The sequence below is a fragment of the Microtus ochrogaster genome, chromosome 8 (genome assembly GCF_000317375.1).
Source record: "Microtus ochrogaster isolate Prairie Vole_2 chromosome 8, MicOch1.0, whole genome shotgun sequence".
NCBI classification, from domain to species: domain Eukaryota; kingdom Metazoa; phylum Chordata; class Mammalia; order Rodentia; family Cricetidae; genus Microtus; species Microtus ochrogaster.
In genome coordinates this window covers 66199264-66213723 of record NC_022015.1, presented here as the reverse complement: position 1 = coordinate 66213723, position 14460 = coordinate 66199264, and the positions used below count along the sequence as shown (strand labels likewise).

At 45.6% G+C, this 14460-nt stretch overlaps 1 protein-coding gene across 2 annotated transcripts in view; it reads left to right on the top strand.

Annotated features, from left to right (window-relative positions):
* Positions 1-3371: 3371 nt before the first annotated feature.
* The window catches only part of Myof (myoferlin), a 145733-nt gene continuing 134644 nt past the window's right edge, over positions 3372-14460 (top strand). For both annotated transcript variants that reach the window (XM_026781641.1, XM_005352197.2), the window contains exon 1: positions 3372-3508. In XM_026781641.1, coding sequence (XP_026637442.1) covers positions 3421-3508 — 88 coding nt within the window. In that variant the 5' untranslated portion in view covers positions 3372-3420. The remainder of the gene's footprint in view (positions 3509-14460) is intronic.

The window sequence follows — 14460 nt, the reverse complement described above, 5'->3', positions numbered from 1 at the left end:
CTTGATCGGGGGAGGGGGAGGGAAATGGGAGGCGGTGGCGGGGAGGAGGCAGAAATCCTTAATAAATAAATAAAATATAAAAAAATAATAAATTTAATCCCAGTATTTGGGAATCCCACACCTTTAATCCCAGCAGTAGGGAGGTGGAGACGAGCAATATGGCTGAGGAGAGAGAGGAATATAAATAAGAAGAGATAGGAACTCAGTGGAGAGTGAAGTCTGAAGTTTGGGGGAGACTCAGTGCAGTCTGGAGGATCTCCCCTTCCTTCGGTCTGAGCATTGGTAGAGGTAAAAGGTCTCTTTAGTGGCTTAGTGCTCTGCTTTTCTGATCTTCAGCCTGAACCCCGATAGCTGTCTCTGGGTTTTTAATTTTTCATGCTGCAGAGATTTATGTACCACCCTTGTGGTTTGTTTTTTCCGGAGTTTTGTCATCCCCACTGACATTAGCCTAGTTGACTTCACACAAAAGGAGTGGGGCATTTTCTTTGATTGATGACTGATGTGGAAGGGCCCAGCTCACCGTGGGTGACACCATTCCAGGGCTGGTGGCCCTGGATGATGAAGAAAGCAAGCTGAACACACTATGAGGAACAAGCCAGGAAGCAGAACTCCTCCATAACCTCTCATAACTTCCTGCCTCAGTGAGGTTCTGCTCTGGCTTCCCAGAATGATGAGGTTCAACATGTAAGATAAAATCAACCCTTTCCTCCCATGCTGCTTATGACCATGGGGGTTTATCGCACCAACAGAAACTCTAAGACACAGACCCTATGGCCTACAGAGGGCTGGAGTTCTTGGGAATGACAGTACCTTTCTACCAATGTGTTCTCTAGTGTCTTCGAAATGACACGTCCTCCAGGAACCTAGAGGTGAACTAATATTTTTGCACACACATCAACAACCAGCCGCAGATGGAGGAAGGGCTCAGAGAGCCCTACTCCTTCTCGATGGACTCTTTGCTTCTGATAGGTTTGAAGACAGGAAGTTGTGTGTCTACTGGTGGCTCCACCAGGCTTTAATGGAAAGTCCTCATTCAGTGGTCCCCAAATGGCTCTGTTTAAACTAGATGGTCTAGGAAAGGAGAAAGGAAGACTTGATGAGAGTGAAAATGGTGTAAGAAAAGGTTGGGGAGCTGGGTGGTGGTGGCATAAACACACCTTTAATCCCAGCACTCTGGAGGCAGAGGCAGGTAGATCTCTGTTCAAGCCTGGTGTAGTAAGGAGGGCCTGCTTGTTAGTCCCGGCTAGCTCAGCCCTGAAATAACCACACAGACACTGTATTAATTAAAACACTGCTTGGCTCATTAGCGCTAGCTTCTTATTGGTTAACTCTTATTTTAATTTAACCAATTTCCATTAATCTATGTATTGGCACGTGGCTTACCAGCAAAGCATATCTATTTCCTGCAGCGGATCCATGGCATCCCCTCACTCTGCTTTCTTCCTCCCAGAATCCAGTCCTGTCTTCTCCGCCTACCTAAGTTCTGCCCTATCAGGCCAAGGCAGCTTCTTTATTCATTTTATTCATTAACCAATGCAAGCAACACACAGAGGGGATTCCCACATCAGCCTGGTTTTCAAAGTGAGTTCCAGGACAGCCAGGACTAAGCAGAGAAACCCTGTTTTGAAAGCAAAGCAAAACACAACAAAACAAAAACAAAGAAAGAAAGGAAGAGAGAGAGAGAGAGAGAGAGAGAGAGAGAGAGAGAGAGAAAGGATGGAGTGGTGAGAATGTAATCAGAATGCATTATTTACATGTATGAAATTGCCAAAGAACTAACTTAATAAATAAAAATCAGGGTGATTTTCCAGAGGATAAAAACACCCTTCATGCTGCACAGTGGTGGCGCACACCTTTAATCCCAGCATTTGAGAGGCAGAGAAGGTGGTGGATCTCTGTGAGTTCGAGGCCAGCCTGGTTTACAAAGCGAGTTCCAGGATAGGCTCCAAAGCTACAGAGAAACAGTGTCTTAAAAAAAAAAAAAAAAAAAAAAAAAAAACAAGCCTTTCACATGTGCGGTACACCTAGTGGCTTGTGTGGTGTGACATCCTCTGTCATGACATTGAGGGTTGTTAAGTGGTAACATTTATGATGTATTTGTTTTTAGAGACATGTATTTCACAGTAAAAGGAGAAAAACACTTAAAATTATTCTTTTCTAAACGCCACTTAGACTTTCTGTGGCCACCAAATACAATTCTTTCTATCACTCCCAACTTTGTACAAGAATTTGAGAAACATCCTGAGATAAAATTCTCTAAGTTTAGTACTCCTTTCCCAATACAGTTGCACTGTCTGCTTCCAGTTGGTTCTTGATTGTATGCCAGAAGCAAAAATAGGTTCTATGTTTTCACAGTCCGGTCTGGCCATTCTGAAACACAATGATCTGATTTACCAACGTGCATTAACAGTAAGACTGTGGAAATTATGAAATTCTAGCAAGACAGCTGTGGTTTTCTACATGCTTCCTGTCAGGTCCCACAGGGCTTGCGTCTTACAACACACATCTACTTATATCTGTTTACAAATAAGGACATGGAAGGAGAGAGTGGCTAAGAACTTTTCCCCATGATGTAGCTCTCGAAAGTAGTAAAGTGCATCTTACTGTGCTCTAACAGTTAGGATGCATATAGCCTTACGACACCCTCTTCAGGAGCAGACAGTGTATACTGACAACAGTGGACAGCCCCTTCCCCATTTCCACGGAAGACTTTTATCTTTCCGTGACCCACGGAAACTAGGACCCTACTTTCGAAGGGTTCCTAGAGCGAATCTGTTGGGAAGGAAAGGGACCAAAGATAGTGAAATCTGTATAATCCGTTTCTTTCAGGTCCCGGACTTTAACTCAGCTATTCCTGCACCATGCAGTAGGGGGCGCCTCTTGGCAGCTTTTATAAACCCTTTAAAGTTGCGGCGGGGGCGTGTCCACCAGCGCGAGAGGAAAAGGCAAAAGCAAAATTAAACCCCGTCTAAGTAGTTTTAAAACTCCACAAAACTCGGTAAACAGTGAAAGAAGTGGTAGGAAAACAACAAATTAGATTTCCCGAGTTACTACTAAGAGACAAACAACATTCCTGTGGTTTTCCTGAACTGCCTGCCGTTCGTCCCGAATCCATCACTGTTTCATTTGCTGCACAAAATTACTTTTCGTCGTGGTGTCCTTTTTCAGGTCCACATTTTCTGAATTCATGAGCCGTGCCTGCGGCCCTGCGTGGACTCTGGGAGTGTGGATATCAGTTTACACAGGGCCTTCAGCAAATAATCCTCCAGAGCGCCCCCACCCCACCCCGCCTCCTCCACCCTCCCAGCCCTGGAGAAACCCTCCCCTAGCCTGGAGACGTCCTCTCCTAGGGCTGAGGGCCCAGCGCCAGCGCCCGCGTCTTCTCCGCCGCTTGGCAGCAACTTGCTTTCTCTAAGAGCCATGCTTCGAGTGATTGTGGAATCTGCCACTAACATCCCTAAAACGAAATTTGGGAAACCGGATCCTATCGTTTCTGTCATCTTTAAGGGTAAGACAACGTTTTCTTCTCATTCTGAAGCCCTTTTCTTGACGGCGAGGCACTTGGAACTCGTTCTTTTCAAATAACAGTTGGTGGAGGGTGAAGCGACTCTCTTTTCCCCTGGCGGTTCCAGGTTTACCTGGGCAGGGCAGGTTCGGATCACTGCTGAGGGCAGTTAACTTGCTCTAGGGCTTTGAGACTCAGTGAATGACCGGACATTTCTGTAAACTCGTTGCGTTGCGGGGAACCTCTATTTGCCACTCTCTTGAGTTCTGGTATGAAGGGCTTTGCTGGTTCAAAGTTTGTGTCCAAGGATGAGGGTGCAGTTTTAAAACTTTCTCCCTTGTGAGAAATGAGTAACGGAGGAAGAAGAGGAGCGACTCATAACTGCTAGAGGCACCATTACCCTATTGACTAGCTCGATGCTGCTTTTACTGTCCTTTGGAGTTTTGGAACGTTATGAAGCTACTCTTTCTAATGTTCCGCATCTCCAGGAGCTGGGATGTTTGGATATGTTCTGTAACTTTGGGATTGCCCACCCCGAAGGAGCTCTGAAGCACGCACGCCGACACCTTGACACCTCGGGCGTCTGGCTATGTGACCTATGTGACCTCACTCCTTCGTGTCTCGGTGTTCCTCGGCGGAACAAGGGAGGAAGGTTTAGACTGGCCGGTCTTCAAAAAGCCTTCTGGAATTCCAAGCACTTATTTACGACACTAACAGTGTTTGCGGTGGAGGAGGACCAGGAAGGGTGAAATACCCTCCTCCTCCCAGGCAAGGCAGGTGACAGCAGCTCAGGCAGGAGGGCAGGGGCAAACCTGGACTTGGAGGCTTCCTCTCTTTTCCCTTTGGCCATGGTCCTAGTAAGGTCACCATCTCACTTCTTGGTGGGGGCACCCTGCTTACCTAGAGCTTTGACAGGCAGGCATTTCCTTACCACACCTTGGCACATTTCCCTCCAACCCCAGGAATTAGACAACTTCTTCCTCACAGGTTCTGTGTACCTTACTACCCCTTTCTCCATCTTGTGCCCATTTCTATTTTTCTTCTTAAATCTCTTTCCCCCTGAGGGCGAACAAGAAAAGGAAAAATACAAAATTCAAAGCTGCTAAATGGATGTTCAGTTAGAAAGAGAAAAAGAAGGAAGGAAGGACGGAAGGAAGGAAGGAAGGAAGGAAGGAAAGGAGGATGGAAGGAAGGAAGGGAAAAGGAAGGAAGGAAGAAGGAAGGGAAGAAGAAAAATGAAGATACCTAGAAAACAAAATTAAGACTCTTGCAGGACAGTGCAGTTTACAGTTCTTACTCTGGATTACCGGGAGTCATATGGAACTCACTTGCATATAGTACTTTTAAAATCTATTTATCTTAAAGTTGGTACACAACACTAACATCACACGAAGGATTTGTGCCTTTCATCATTGGCATGTAAAAAGGCACTGGAATTGAGAGGTAGCTTTTGATGCAAATTGTACAGATTATGGGATAATCTGGAATTATCTCTTAAAAATCTAATTTATCTAGGAAGAATATGAAGTATCTGAAAATTTTAATTGTCCAAAAATAAGTTGATGAATGAGAACATTCAACTAAAATGGAGAAATTTTAAACTGTGTGAAATCAAGCAGGACTAAGTCCTGATAGAACTAAGGATCGTACATAGTAGTATCAATGTTTATAAATGGCCAGCAAGGGAAACTAGCTCCGCCTACTTTCTGTGACAGCAGGAAACATGGCTGATTGAGAGGAGGACACGGGGCTCATGATGCTCCTGTGAGGCTGTGCCCACCAGTTTTCCATTACTGTGACGACAGAGACAGCCACCCAGGAAGAAAGAGCCTTGCTTTTGACTGGGGGATTTTGTGGTTCAGTCTATGACTGATCAGATCCATTGCTTTGACACTTCCTGCTAGAAGTGTGTGCCAGAGTAATGCTGTTCACATTACAGCCAGAAAAGGGGGGGGGAGAGATAAGGGTCTTAGCCTCTTTACAGACACACCCCAATGATCTAAATCCTCCTACCAGTCCCCAGCTTTTACAGGTTCCACCACCTAGGTTCTGCCACATAGTAGGCTAGAGAAAAAGTCTTTCACTGCTGGGACTTTGAGGACCCCATCTCTGAACCCCAGAGGTCCTGCTGGCCTGCAGCTAACACTGCAGCCTGGAGCATACATACTGGTTATTAGGACTAGTTTGGAGCTGACCTCTGGCCTTGTGTAGCCTTCCACACTGTGGAGTTGTCGCTCCGGGCCTCATGAACCAGGAAGGCTGGTTGGGCTTCGGCTGTTGGAATTTGAATGTGCAGGAGTAGACTAGGAAGGCAGCAGAGCCTATGTTGCTTTTCTCCCTCTTGGCTTCCACGAACTGGTTCTAAATTTTAAGCCAGCTTGTCTGAGGGCTACAGGTAGCCATGCTTGTAGACAACCAGAGTGTGTAGCTGAGTCCAGCCGGAGTTAGACTGTATGGAGCTCCGAGACCTCTGAACTCCGAGACACAACCATTTATTTAGAGATTTTTAAGTATGGGCTGGTGAGAAGGCTCAGTGGTTAAAAGCGCTTGCTACCAAGACCAATGGCCTGAGTTTAATCCCTGAAGGCAAGAGAAAGAACATACGCCTGTAACTTAGCCTCTAATCACCCCCCCCAACACACACACACACTCACACACAGACACAGACACATACTCTCACATACAGAAATACTCAGACACACACAGACACACTCACACACAGACATACACACACTCATAGACACACACACACACACTCACATACAGGCACATACACATAGACACACACATACATACACACACACAGACACATATATACCCACATACAGACACACACATAGACACACTCACACACAAACACTCACATACAGGCACACACACATAGGCACACTACATACATACATACATACATACATACATACACACACCACACACACAAAGAAAAATTTAAACTTTAGTTTATATCATATCTTAGTTCTTTGAATATCAGCAAAATAAAGTAAAAAAAGTCAGCACTATAGAAGGGATTACACCGCTGAAAAGTGAAAATTCTCACTCCATTCTGTCCTATTGTTCCCACTCTCCTGGGAATCACCGGTCCAAACAATTTGTTTGTTTGAGGCAGGGGCTTATGTAGCTGAGCTCAACCTTCAAGTCCATGGGTATCTGAGGATAAACTGAAATTTCTGATACTCCTCATTCTCCGTCTTCCACCGGTTTATTCTGCACAATTAGGTTATAAGCCTCTTTCTGAGGACATGCAAGCTGCTCCTGTCTTGTGAGCATGTGCACTTGTGCTCATGCACACGGAGGGCTGGTGCTGTGGGGTTTTTTGTTTTGCTTTGTTGGTTGCAGTCTTTTAAAGGTCACTTTGCTAGATGGATGTTACCATGCACTTTCATGTTCCTTCTGGCTCATCCTTGCTTCTGTGTGAAAGAATTCTCTTGGAAAGGTTTAGTGGAGAGAACCCTTCCTTGAGTGCTGCCACCCTGCTGTGTCCGTACAAAGTGGCAGCGTCTCATTCACAGGGCCAGTCCACTCCTGGGAAACATGGCTGCCACAATCGCAGTTTCCCTACCCTGCCCTTAAGATAGGGTCATTTTGCCACCACGTTTCCTGTCTTCTTGCCACTTGCAGAACTTTTCCTTGTGGGTTGTCATCTGCCAACTGTCCAGATGTGCACTTGGTGATTGTTGGCTTAGCATGTAGTCTTCTGTATTCTTATGTCCCTTGGGCATGTTTTAGTGTGTGAGCCTGGACATTTTTAGTGCCTCTTCCAGTTAGAGGCAAACTTTGTAATCTCTGCCCTCTCTTTTGTTTGTTTGTTTTGTTTTTGAGACAGGGTCTCACTAAGTAGCTCTGGCTGTCCTGGACTCACTCTGTAGACCAGGTTAACCTCAGACTCACGGAGATCTGGGTGCCTCTGCCTCCCAAGTGCTGGGATTAAGGATATATACCACTATGCCCAGCCCCAATTTAGAAAGCTTAAGGAAATCACTTCCTCTCTTCAAGAATCCTTGGGGGTGGGGACGGGGATCAGTAATGTCCGCTCTGGAAGGATGAGTCTGTGAGTCTTCTGATAGTGACTGGCCTGTCCTCATTCACCTGGAGACCCTGAGTCATCTCACAGGCCCCACTTGCCTGTTTCTTAGCAAGAACCACTTTGTTACTTAAAATTACTATCTGAAACTTTATCATAAAAAACTTGCAAGTAAAAATCTTTTTTTTTGCAAGTAAAAATCTTTAAAATTAAAAAACATTAAAATTAACCAGACTGGAAGTCTATGCATCTCAATAACTTTCACTGAATAGTTATAATAGCCAATCAAATAGTTATGATAATAACAATAAGTAAATAAGTACAATGATCAACCAAAATCAAATAAATGAAAAGAAATTGCTACCTGCAATTTGTTTTTTGATTTTATTTTCATTTGGGGGTATTGATATAGAAGCGCGTGCGCATGTGTGTATGCGTGTGTGTGTATAAAATGACCAGGCAAGTTGAGATAATTACCATATCAAGATTTTTTATTTCCTTGTGTGAGAAATATTCAAATTCCTGAGGCATTTTCCTTCCTTCCCTCCTTTTTTCTTTTTCTTCGTGTGTGTATCTGTGTGTGTGGGTGCGGTGTGTGTATATAGTGTGCATGCCAGCAGCACTTGTATGGAGAACCGAGGTCAGCCTTGAGTGGCGCCTCTCATCTCCCACTGTGGAGGCAGATCTCTTGTTTGTGGGTGGCACACAAACTCCTGGGGACTCTTCTGTCTCTTCTGTAACAGTTTGAATGATAGAACCACACTGTGTACAGCTGTATGTAGGCTGTGGAGAGTCGAACTCAGGTCCTTGCCCTTGCTCAGCAAGCGCTTTACCCACCGAACCATCCATCCCCACACTGTCCAGAGATAATTTTTGAAAGAATTTTTAGGTAAGCTTTAAGAGGCTGTGAGAGCCCATTAAGACTGGTGAAATCCGATGGGTGAAGGGTCTCACAGGGTTCATTCTCTGTAGTCTATATGAGTTGCTCATATAGAACCTTGATCCACCTATGGTCCACTATAGTAGAGTCTAGAAGATTCTTCCTAGCTAATGATGGTCATGGAGCACGGATAATTTCAAAGAACCATGGTATTGTATGGACAAATACTCAGGAAGGCCAAACTGTTTAATCTACTGAGTCATCCTCCTTGCTTCCGGGAGAAAAGGGCTTGGACACTCACTTCTGAAGGATGGTGGACCCGCCCTGCTGAAGCACGGGGACTGTGCGTTTCCCAAAGGCACATTCTTTGGTGTTCAGTCATTTACAAAACCACAGTTGCCTTTAGAAATTAATTGCCATGCCCTGTTTTTCCTTCCCTCCTCCACAACTTAGCTCACCCCAATGCCCTCAGTCAGGGTGAGACATGCCTTTAATGCCAGTACTCAGAAGGCAGAGGCAGGTGGATCTCTGTGAGTTCGAGGCCAGCCTGGTCTACAAAGTGAGTTCTGGGACAGCCAGGACTACACAGAGAAACCCTGTCTGGAAAAATCAAAACCAAAATCAAAAAAAAAAAAAAAAAAGAGTAGTCTGGTCAGGGAGTTGTGATTCGTTGGTTATTACTGGGAAGCCTTTCCAGGAACGGCATCCCCAGAGTCTGGTAGATTGCTTAGGTTTATTGATCGAGTCAAATGCTCCCTAGGGCAGAGGAAACACCTTCAGGCTGCCAGCACTGGAAGGGAAGAGCTAATTAAGATATTAAGGAAGCAGCCTGATTGATCCAAGTTAGGAGGAAACCACACCTCGCAGGCAAATGGGGCCCTCCTTCTTGCACTTCACCATGCATGAAGGAATACCAGACTGACTGCCCTGTGTCCAGGCAGAGTGTTTACCCTGTGGGTGAACGCAGGCTCAGTGGGGTGGCTCTGTAAGACACCGTAATGGTCATGAGGGAGACTCCTGAAGGTCACATGGGGAGTATGTCCTCAGCCAAGCTGAAATGTGGGTCTCATTCCCTTCTTTTCCTGCACCCCTGTCCAACCTAGAAGGGTAAGGTGTTACAGTCAGGAGTCATTCTGTGAGGAGCCTGTTCAGGCTTGTGCAAGGAAACGGGAGGTTTCTAAAGCTACAAAGAAACCTTACTGAGTATAGGTTATGGGCGACACAGGAGTCAGACGCATGTCAGGCAAGGGCCATTGGCACTTGTCTTCTCTCTCTCTCTTCCCTCAGGGGAGTGATTCCTGCTGGTCCAGTTGTCAGATTGGTTCACCCCAATTAGCAGGGGCCAAAGAGAGCAGCAGCCCAGGACATACAAAGCAGGTATACTGGAAGTATCTACTGCAGTGTGAGCCTTGCAGATCTAGACGTTGAACCACTTGGCTCCTCTCCTTTCAGCTCAGGGAACCAGACCTATTTTCAATCAATCACTTGACCCAACCCTGTATAAAGAGTCCCCTTTTCTATGGTCAACACAGTGTGTGGAAAGCCTTTGGACTAGGGGCGGGGAGTTAAGTTTTGCCCCTGGTTTTATTACTAGAAGGTGAATATCTTTGGGCAATTACATTTCTTGGCCTTCATTTCCTCATCTGTAAAATTCTGGGAAAATGTTTCCCTTCTAGGGTGTTATAAGGGGCAGTAGCAATAAAATATCTAAAACACTTTCAATAGTGCGTCCCTTCCCCTTCCTGTGACCTCTCCTTCTCTCGTCTCTGGGGGCATGCATAGAATCCTGGGGGACATTTCTCAGGGACAGCCCAGGCTTAGTTGCTCAGAATAAGTGGGATCCCCTTTAGCTATGACTGCATCAGAATCCTTTTTCTTTAGTCCCTCATGTTTATTTTCATATTATATTTATAGTTTGATTGAGAGTAATATGATAAATGTTCACACACATACAAAGAGGTCAGGAATAGTTTTATATGGTAGGTTTGTTGCTTGGTTAGCCCCTATGAAGCTCTATCTACATCTATACCTATAATGCTGCTTTAGCACACATACACATAGAATGGTAGTTTTTTTAAAAAATATTTATTTATTTATTTGTTTTGTATACAATAGTCTATCTGTATGTATGCCTGCAGGCCAGAAGAGGGCACCAGACCCCATTACAGATGGTTGTGAGCCACCATGTGGTTGCTGGGGATTGAACTCAGGACCTTTGGAAGAGCGGGCAATGCTCTTAACCACTGAGCCATTTCTCCAGCCCAGAATGGTAGTTTTTAAATGTTTCCGAAAATTCCTTGCAAACTTTGTTGTGAATTTTGCCTCCGACCATGGGGCAGTGTCTGATAGTCCCTATACTTTGATGCAGGCTGCCTTGCCGATTCTTGCTAACAATTACTGTACAGCGGAACAGCTCATGACTTCCAGGGCTGCACCATCATGGGAAACATATCTGCTGTTTGGGTTTCTTCTTGGGATGTTCATCTTGGGGACTGAGTCAACACATAAAAAGTTCAGCTGAGGTTACCATGTTGAAGAGATCACTTCTGCACAGAGAAATGCTGAGGCGTCAAGGCCTTCCAGGTCTCAGGGACTGCACCAGAATCTCAAGGCTGGGCCTATGTCTGGTTTATTGTTGAGAGTGTGTCAGGCCCTCTCTTAGGCATAAGGTTAAGTTCTTTGTAGTGAAAGACATATAACATTTATCATCTCAGCATTTTTTTATATTTATTTATTATGTATACAATATTCTGTCTGTGTATATGCTTGAAGGCCAGAAGAGGGCACCAGACCCCATTACAGATGGTTGTGAGCCACCATGTGGTTGCTGGGAATTGAACTCAGGAACTTTGGAAGAGCAGGCAGTGCTCTTAACCACTGAGCCATCTCTCCAGCCCCCTCATCTCAGCATTTTAAAGTACACTGTTCTGTTATGAAATATTCATGATGTTGCTCTTACCTTTAGGCTATGGTAAATAATGCCGCTATGAACGGTGGGATGCAAACATGGGCCTATATGCATTTGGGGGGGGGGGCTCAGAGGTGGAATTACTGGATCCTACCATCATTTTGTTTCTAATTTACTGCTGTGTCCCCCAGCAACTCCTTCACGAGCAGCGCACGGAGGTTCCAACGTCTCAGCATCCTTGACACTGTCTCAGTGAATGGACCATGTAGGCTCGTCACAGCTTCACTTGGGGTGAACTTGTGGCTCGTTTGCCTCATTAGCACAATGACAAGGGCTACAAGGTTATCCAAACCAGAGTTGTGCTGAAGGCACAGGGGAAACAGCCTTGGTCCTCTGCACAGGTCTTTCCCAGTCTGGGCTCCTCAGCCAGTGCAGAAGGCGAAAGTCACTCTGCTCTTGCCACAGAAGTGTGTTGGGAGGTGAGATTAGCATTCTCCTTAAATCAGGTGGTCTTGACGTTCTCTCCTCAACCGCTGCACTCCCTGGCAGCGCCCCCTGACAGGTGTATTCCACATTTGCTAGACTGTGGGCTTGCTGTCTGCCCCTGTTAGACAACACATTTCACGAACACAGGGCGTGGGTCTCTTTTCTCTAGGAACTAACTGTCAGGTAATAGGAAACACGTAGTAACTGAATTAACGACCTTGTCTCTTCTCATTCATCTGGACCAGGGAGTCACAGACCACAGAGACAGAATGGGACCAGATCTCTGTCCCCTAACCACAAACCTGATTTTGAGTGTTTATGACTTTGGGGGTTTTACAGACTGATTGGGATCAATAAATCTGTACTGCGAAAGCCAGGTCTTACCAGACCACTCCCAACCTGGACCTTTACTTGTTTTATTTTGAGACAGGGTCTCTGTGTGACAGTCCTGGCTGTCCTGGAACTCATTATGTAGACCATGCTGGCCCTGAACTCACAGTGACCCGCCCGTCTCTGTTTCCTGAATGCTGGGATCAGAGGCCCGTGCCACTATGCCCAGCACTAGACCTGTAATCTTCAATCTCAAGAATCTCAAGTCTCTGTTTTCCCAGCTGTTGTTGTTGTTGTTTTGGTTTGGTTTTTTGAGACACAGTTTCTCTGTAGCTTTGGAGCCTGTTCTAGAACTTGCTCTATAGACCAGGCTGGCCTCTGACTCACAGAGATTTGCCTTTCTCTGTCTCCCAAGTGATGGGATTTAAGGTATGTACCACCACCACCCAGCCTGAAGATTTTTTTCCTTTTTCTAAAGATTTAAAAAAAATTTTTTTATACATACAGTGTTCTGCCTACAATGCACACCAGGAGAGGGCACCAGATCTCATTACAGATGGTTGTGAGCCACCATGTGGTTGCTGGGAATTGAACTCAGGACCTCTGGAAGAGCAGCCAGTGCTTTTTACCTCTGAGCCATCTCTCCAGCTCTCCCCCCTGATCGGTTTTATAAAAATGAAACAAGTTAGTGTGTCTTAGGTGTCTGGACCTAAAAGGCTGTTTATTGTCTCCCCACCTCTTGAAGTCTGGCTCTTCTTGCTATTGACAAGTGAAAAAGCCAGTGAGCTATGTTAGGGACTAAAGAGACAGGAAGTTTGTAACTCAAGTGAGGACAACTGGAAGGAGCTGGAAGCTTTCCTTTAGAGGGCTAACCTGAGTCTAGAGAGGTTTTTACATATTAAAACAATCAATCAGTCTGCTTAAATCAGAATATTTTATTAATTTTTAAAATGTCATAGCTATTATGTTCTGTGAACCTACTGTGTGCTTCACTATCTACAAACGCACTGTCCAGTGGAGCTCCTACTGTGTGCTTCACTATCCACAGACGCACCGTCCAGTGGAGCTCCTACTGTGTTGTGTGCTTCGCTATCCGCAGATGCATCGTCCAGTGGAGCTTCCTATGATGTGGAAATAGTCAGTCCAGATCTGTCCTGGATAGGAAGCCACTAGTCACATGTGGTTGCCGTTCACCAAAATGCAGCCACTGTGACCACGGGACTGAAGTTTTAATATTAATTGTAACTAATGCAAAAATGTACCTAACTGCATGTGGTTACCAAGGACTATAGAACCGCACAGATAGCAGTAGATGGCCACGGTGGCTGTGAGTCCGTACCTTCCGCTTGTTCATGGTGGCTAGCACCTCCAGGTCCTGGTGACCTCATCTGTCAAATGCAGACTGTCGTAGCCACTAGCCCACACAGCGCAGGTGTGGGGATTCACACTCAGGCTATGAGAGCGGAGATCACTGAGTGTTGACGGTTGCTGAGTCTTCTGGAGGCTTGGAGTACATAGCCAGCCTGAGGGATCATCTTAGGTAGCTTTACCGCCCCTTACTCCGTCAGCTCCTGCACCTCCACTGCGTGTATTATCGAATCCCCGTTGTTTTCTCAGGGAAGTCTTTTATCTTCGTGTCACATGCTGGGAACTTGGGCAGAGGCAGGGCTGGGTTTAATTGGATTCCAAATTGCTCCGTGAGCAGAGGTGACTGCACACAGCTATAGGCCCTGCCATCAAGTCAGATGAATGAGTATTCCGGCCCCCTCTACGAGGATTGGGTTGTTCAGTATACTGGGGTCATTTGGATCTAGTCAGAAAGCAGGAGAAAGTACTGAGAACAAGATTTTTTTTTTTTAAAGAAAGGAGAGAGGAAGAAAACCTAGCCCTCCTGCCTGAGCTTTGCCGCAGGTAAGGCAAACATTTACGACAGGCTGTGACTCAGACCCAGAGGTGACATGGCTTAGCAGTGAATCAGTTCCACTGATAAGCAAAATTGGACTATTTTATTAGCAGGAACTAAGGCCTAACTCTTATTCACTAAGTATTTCTTAAAATCTCATATTTAACTGGCAGGGTGAGGCCTCATTTTATTTTACCATAAAGTTTTATTTTTGTTTGTTCTTTTGCCTACACCATCGTTTTCATCCCAGGAGCACTAGATGTGAGCTAGGAAAACAGTTCTGCCTTCTTCCTCCCTCCCTCCCTCCCTCCCTCCCTCCTTCCTTCCTTCCTTCCTTCCTCCCTTTCTTCCTTCCCTTCCTCTCTTCCTCCCTTCCTCCCTTCCTCCCTTCCTCCCTTCCTCCCTTCCC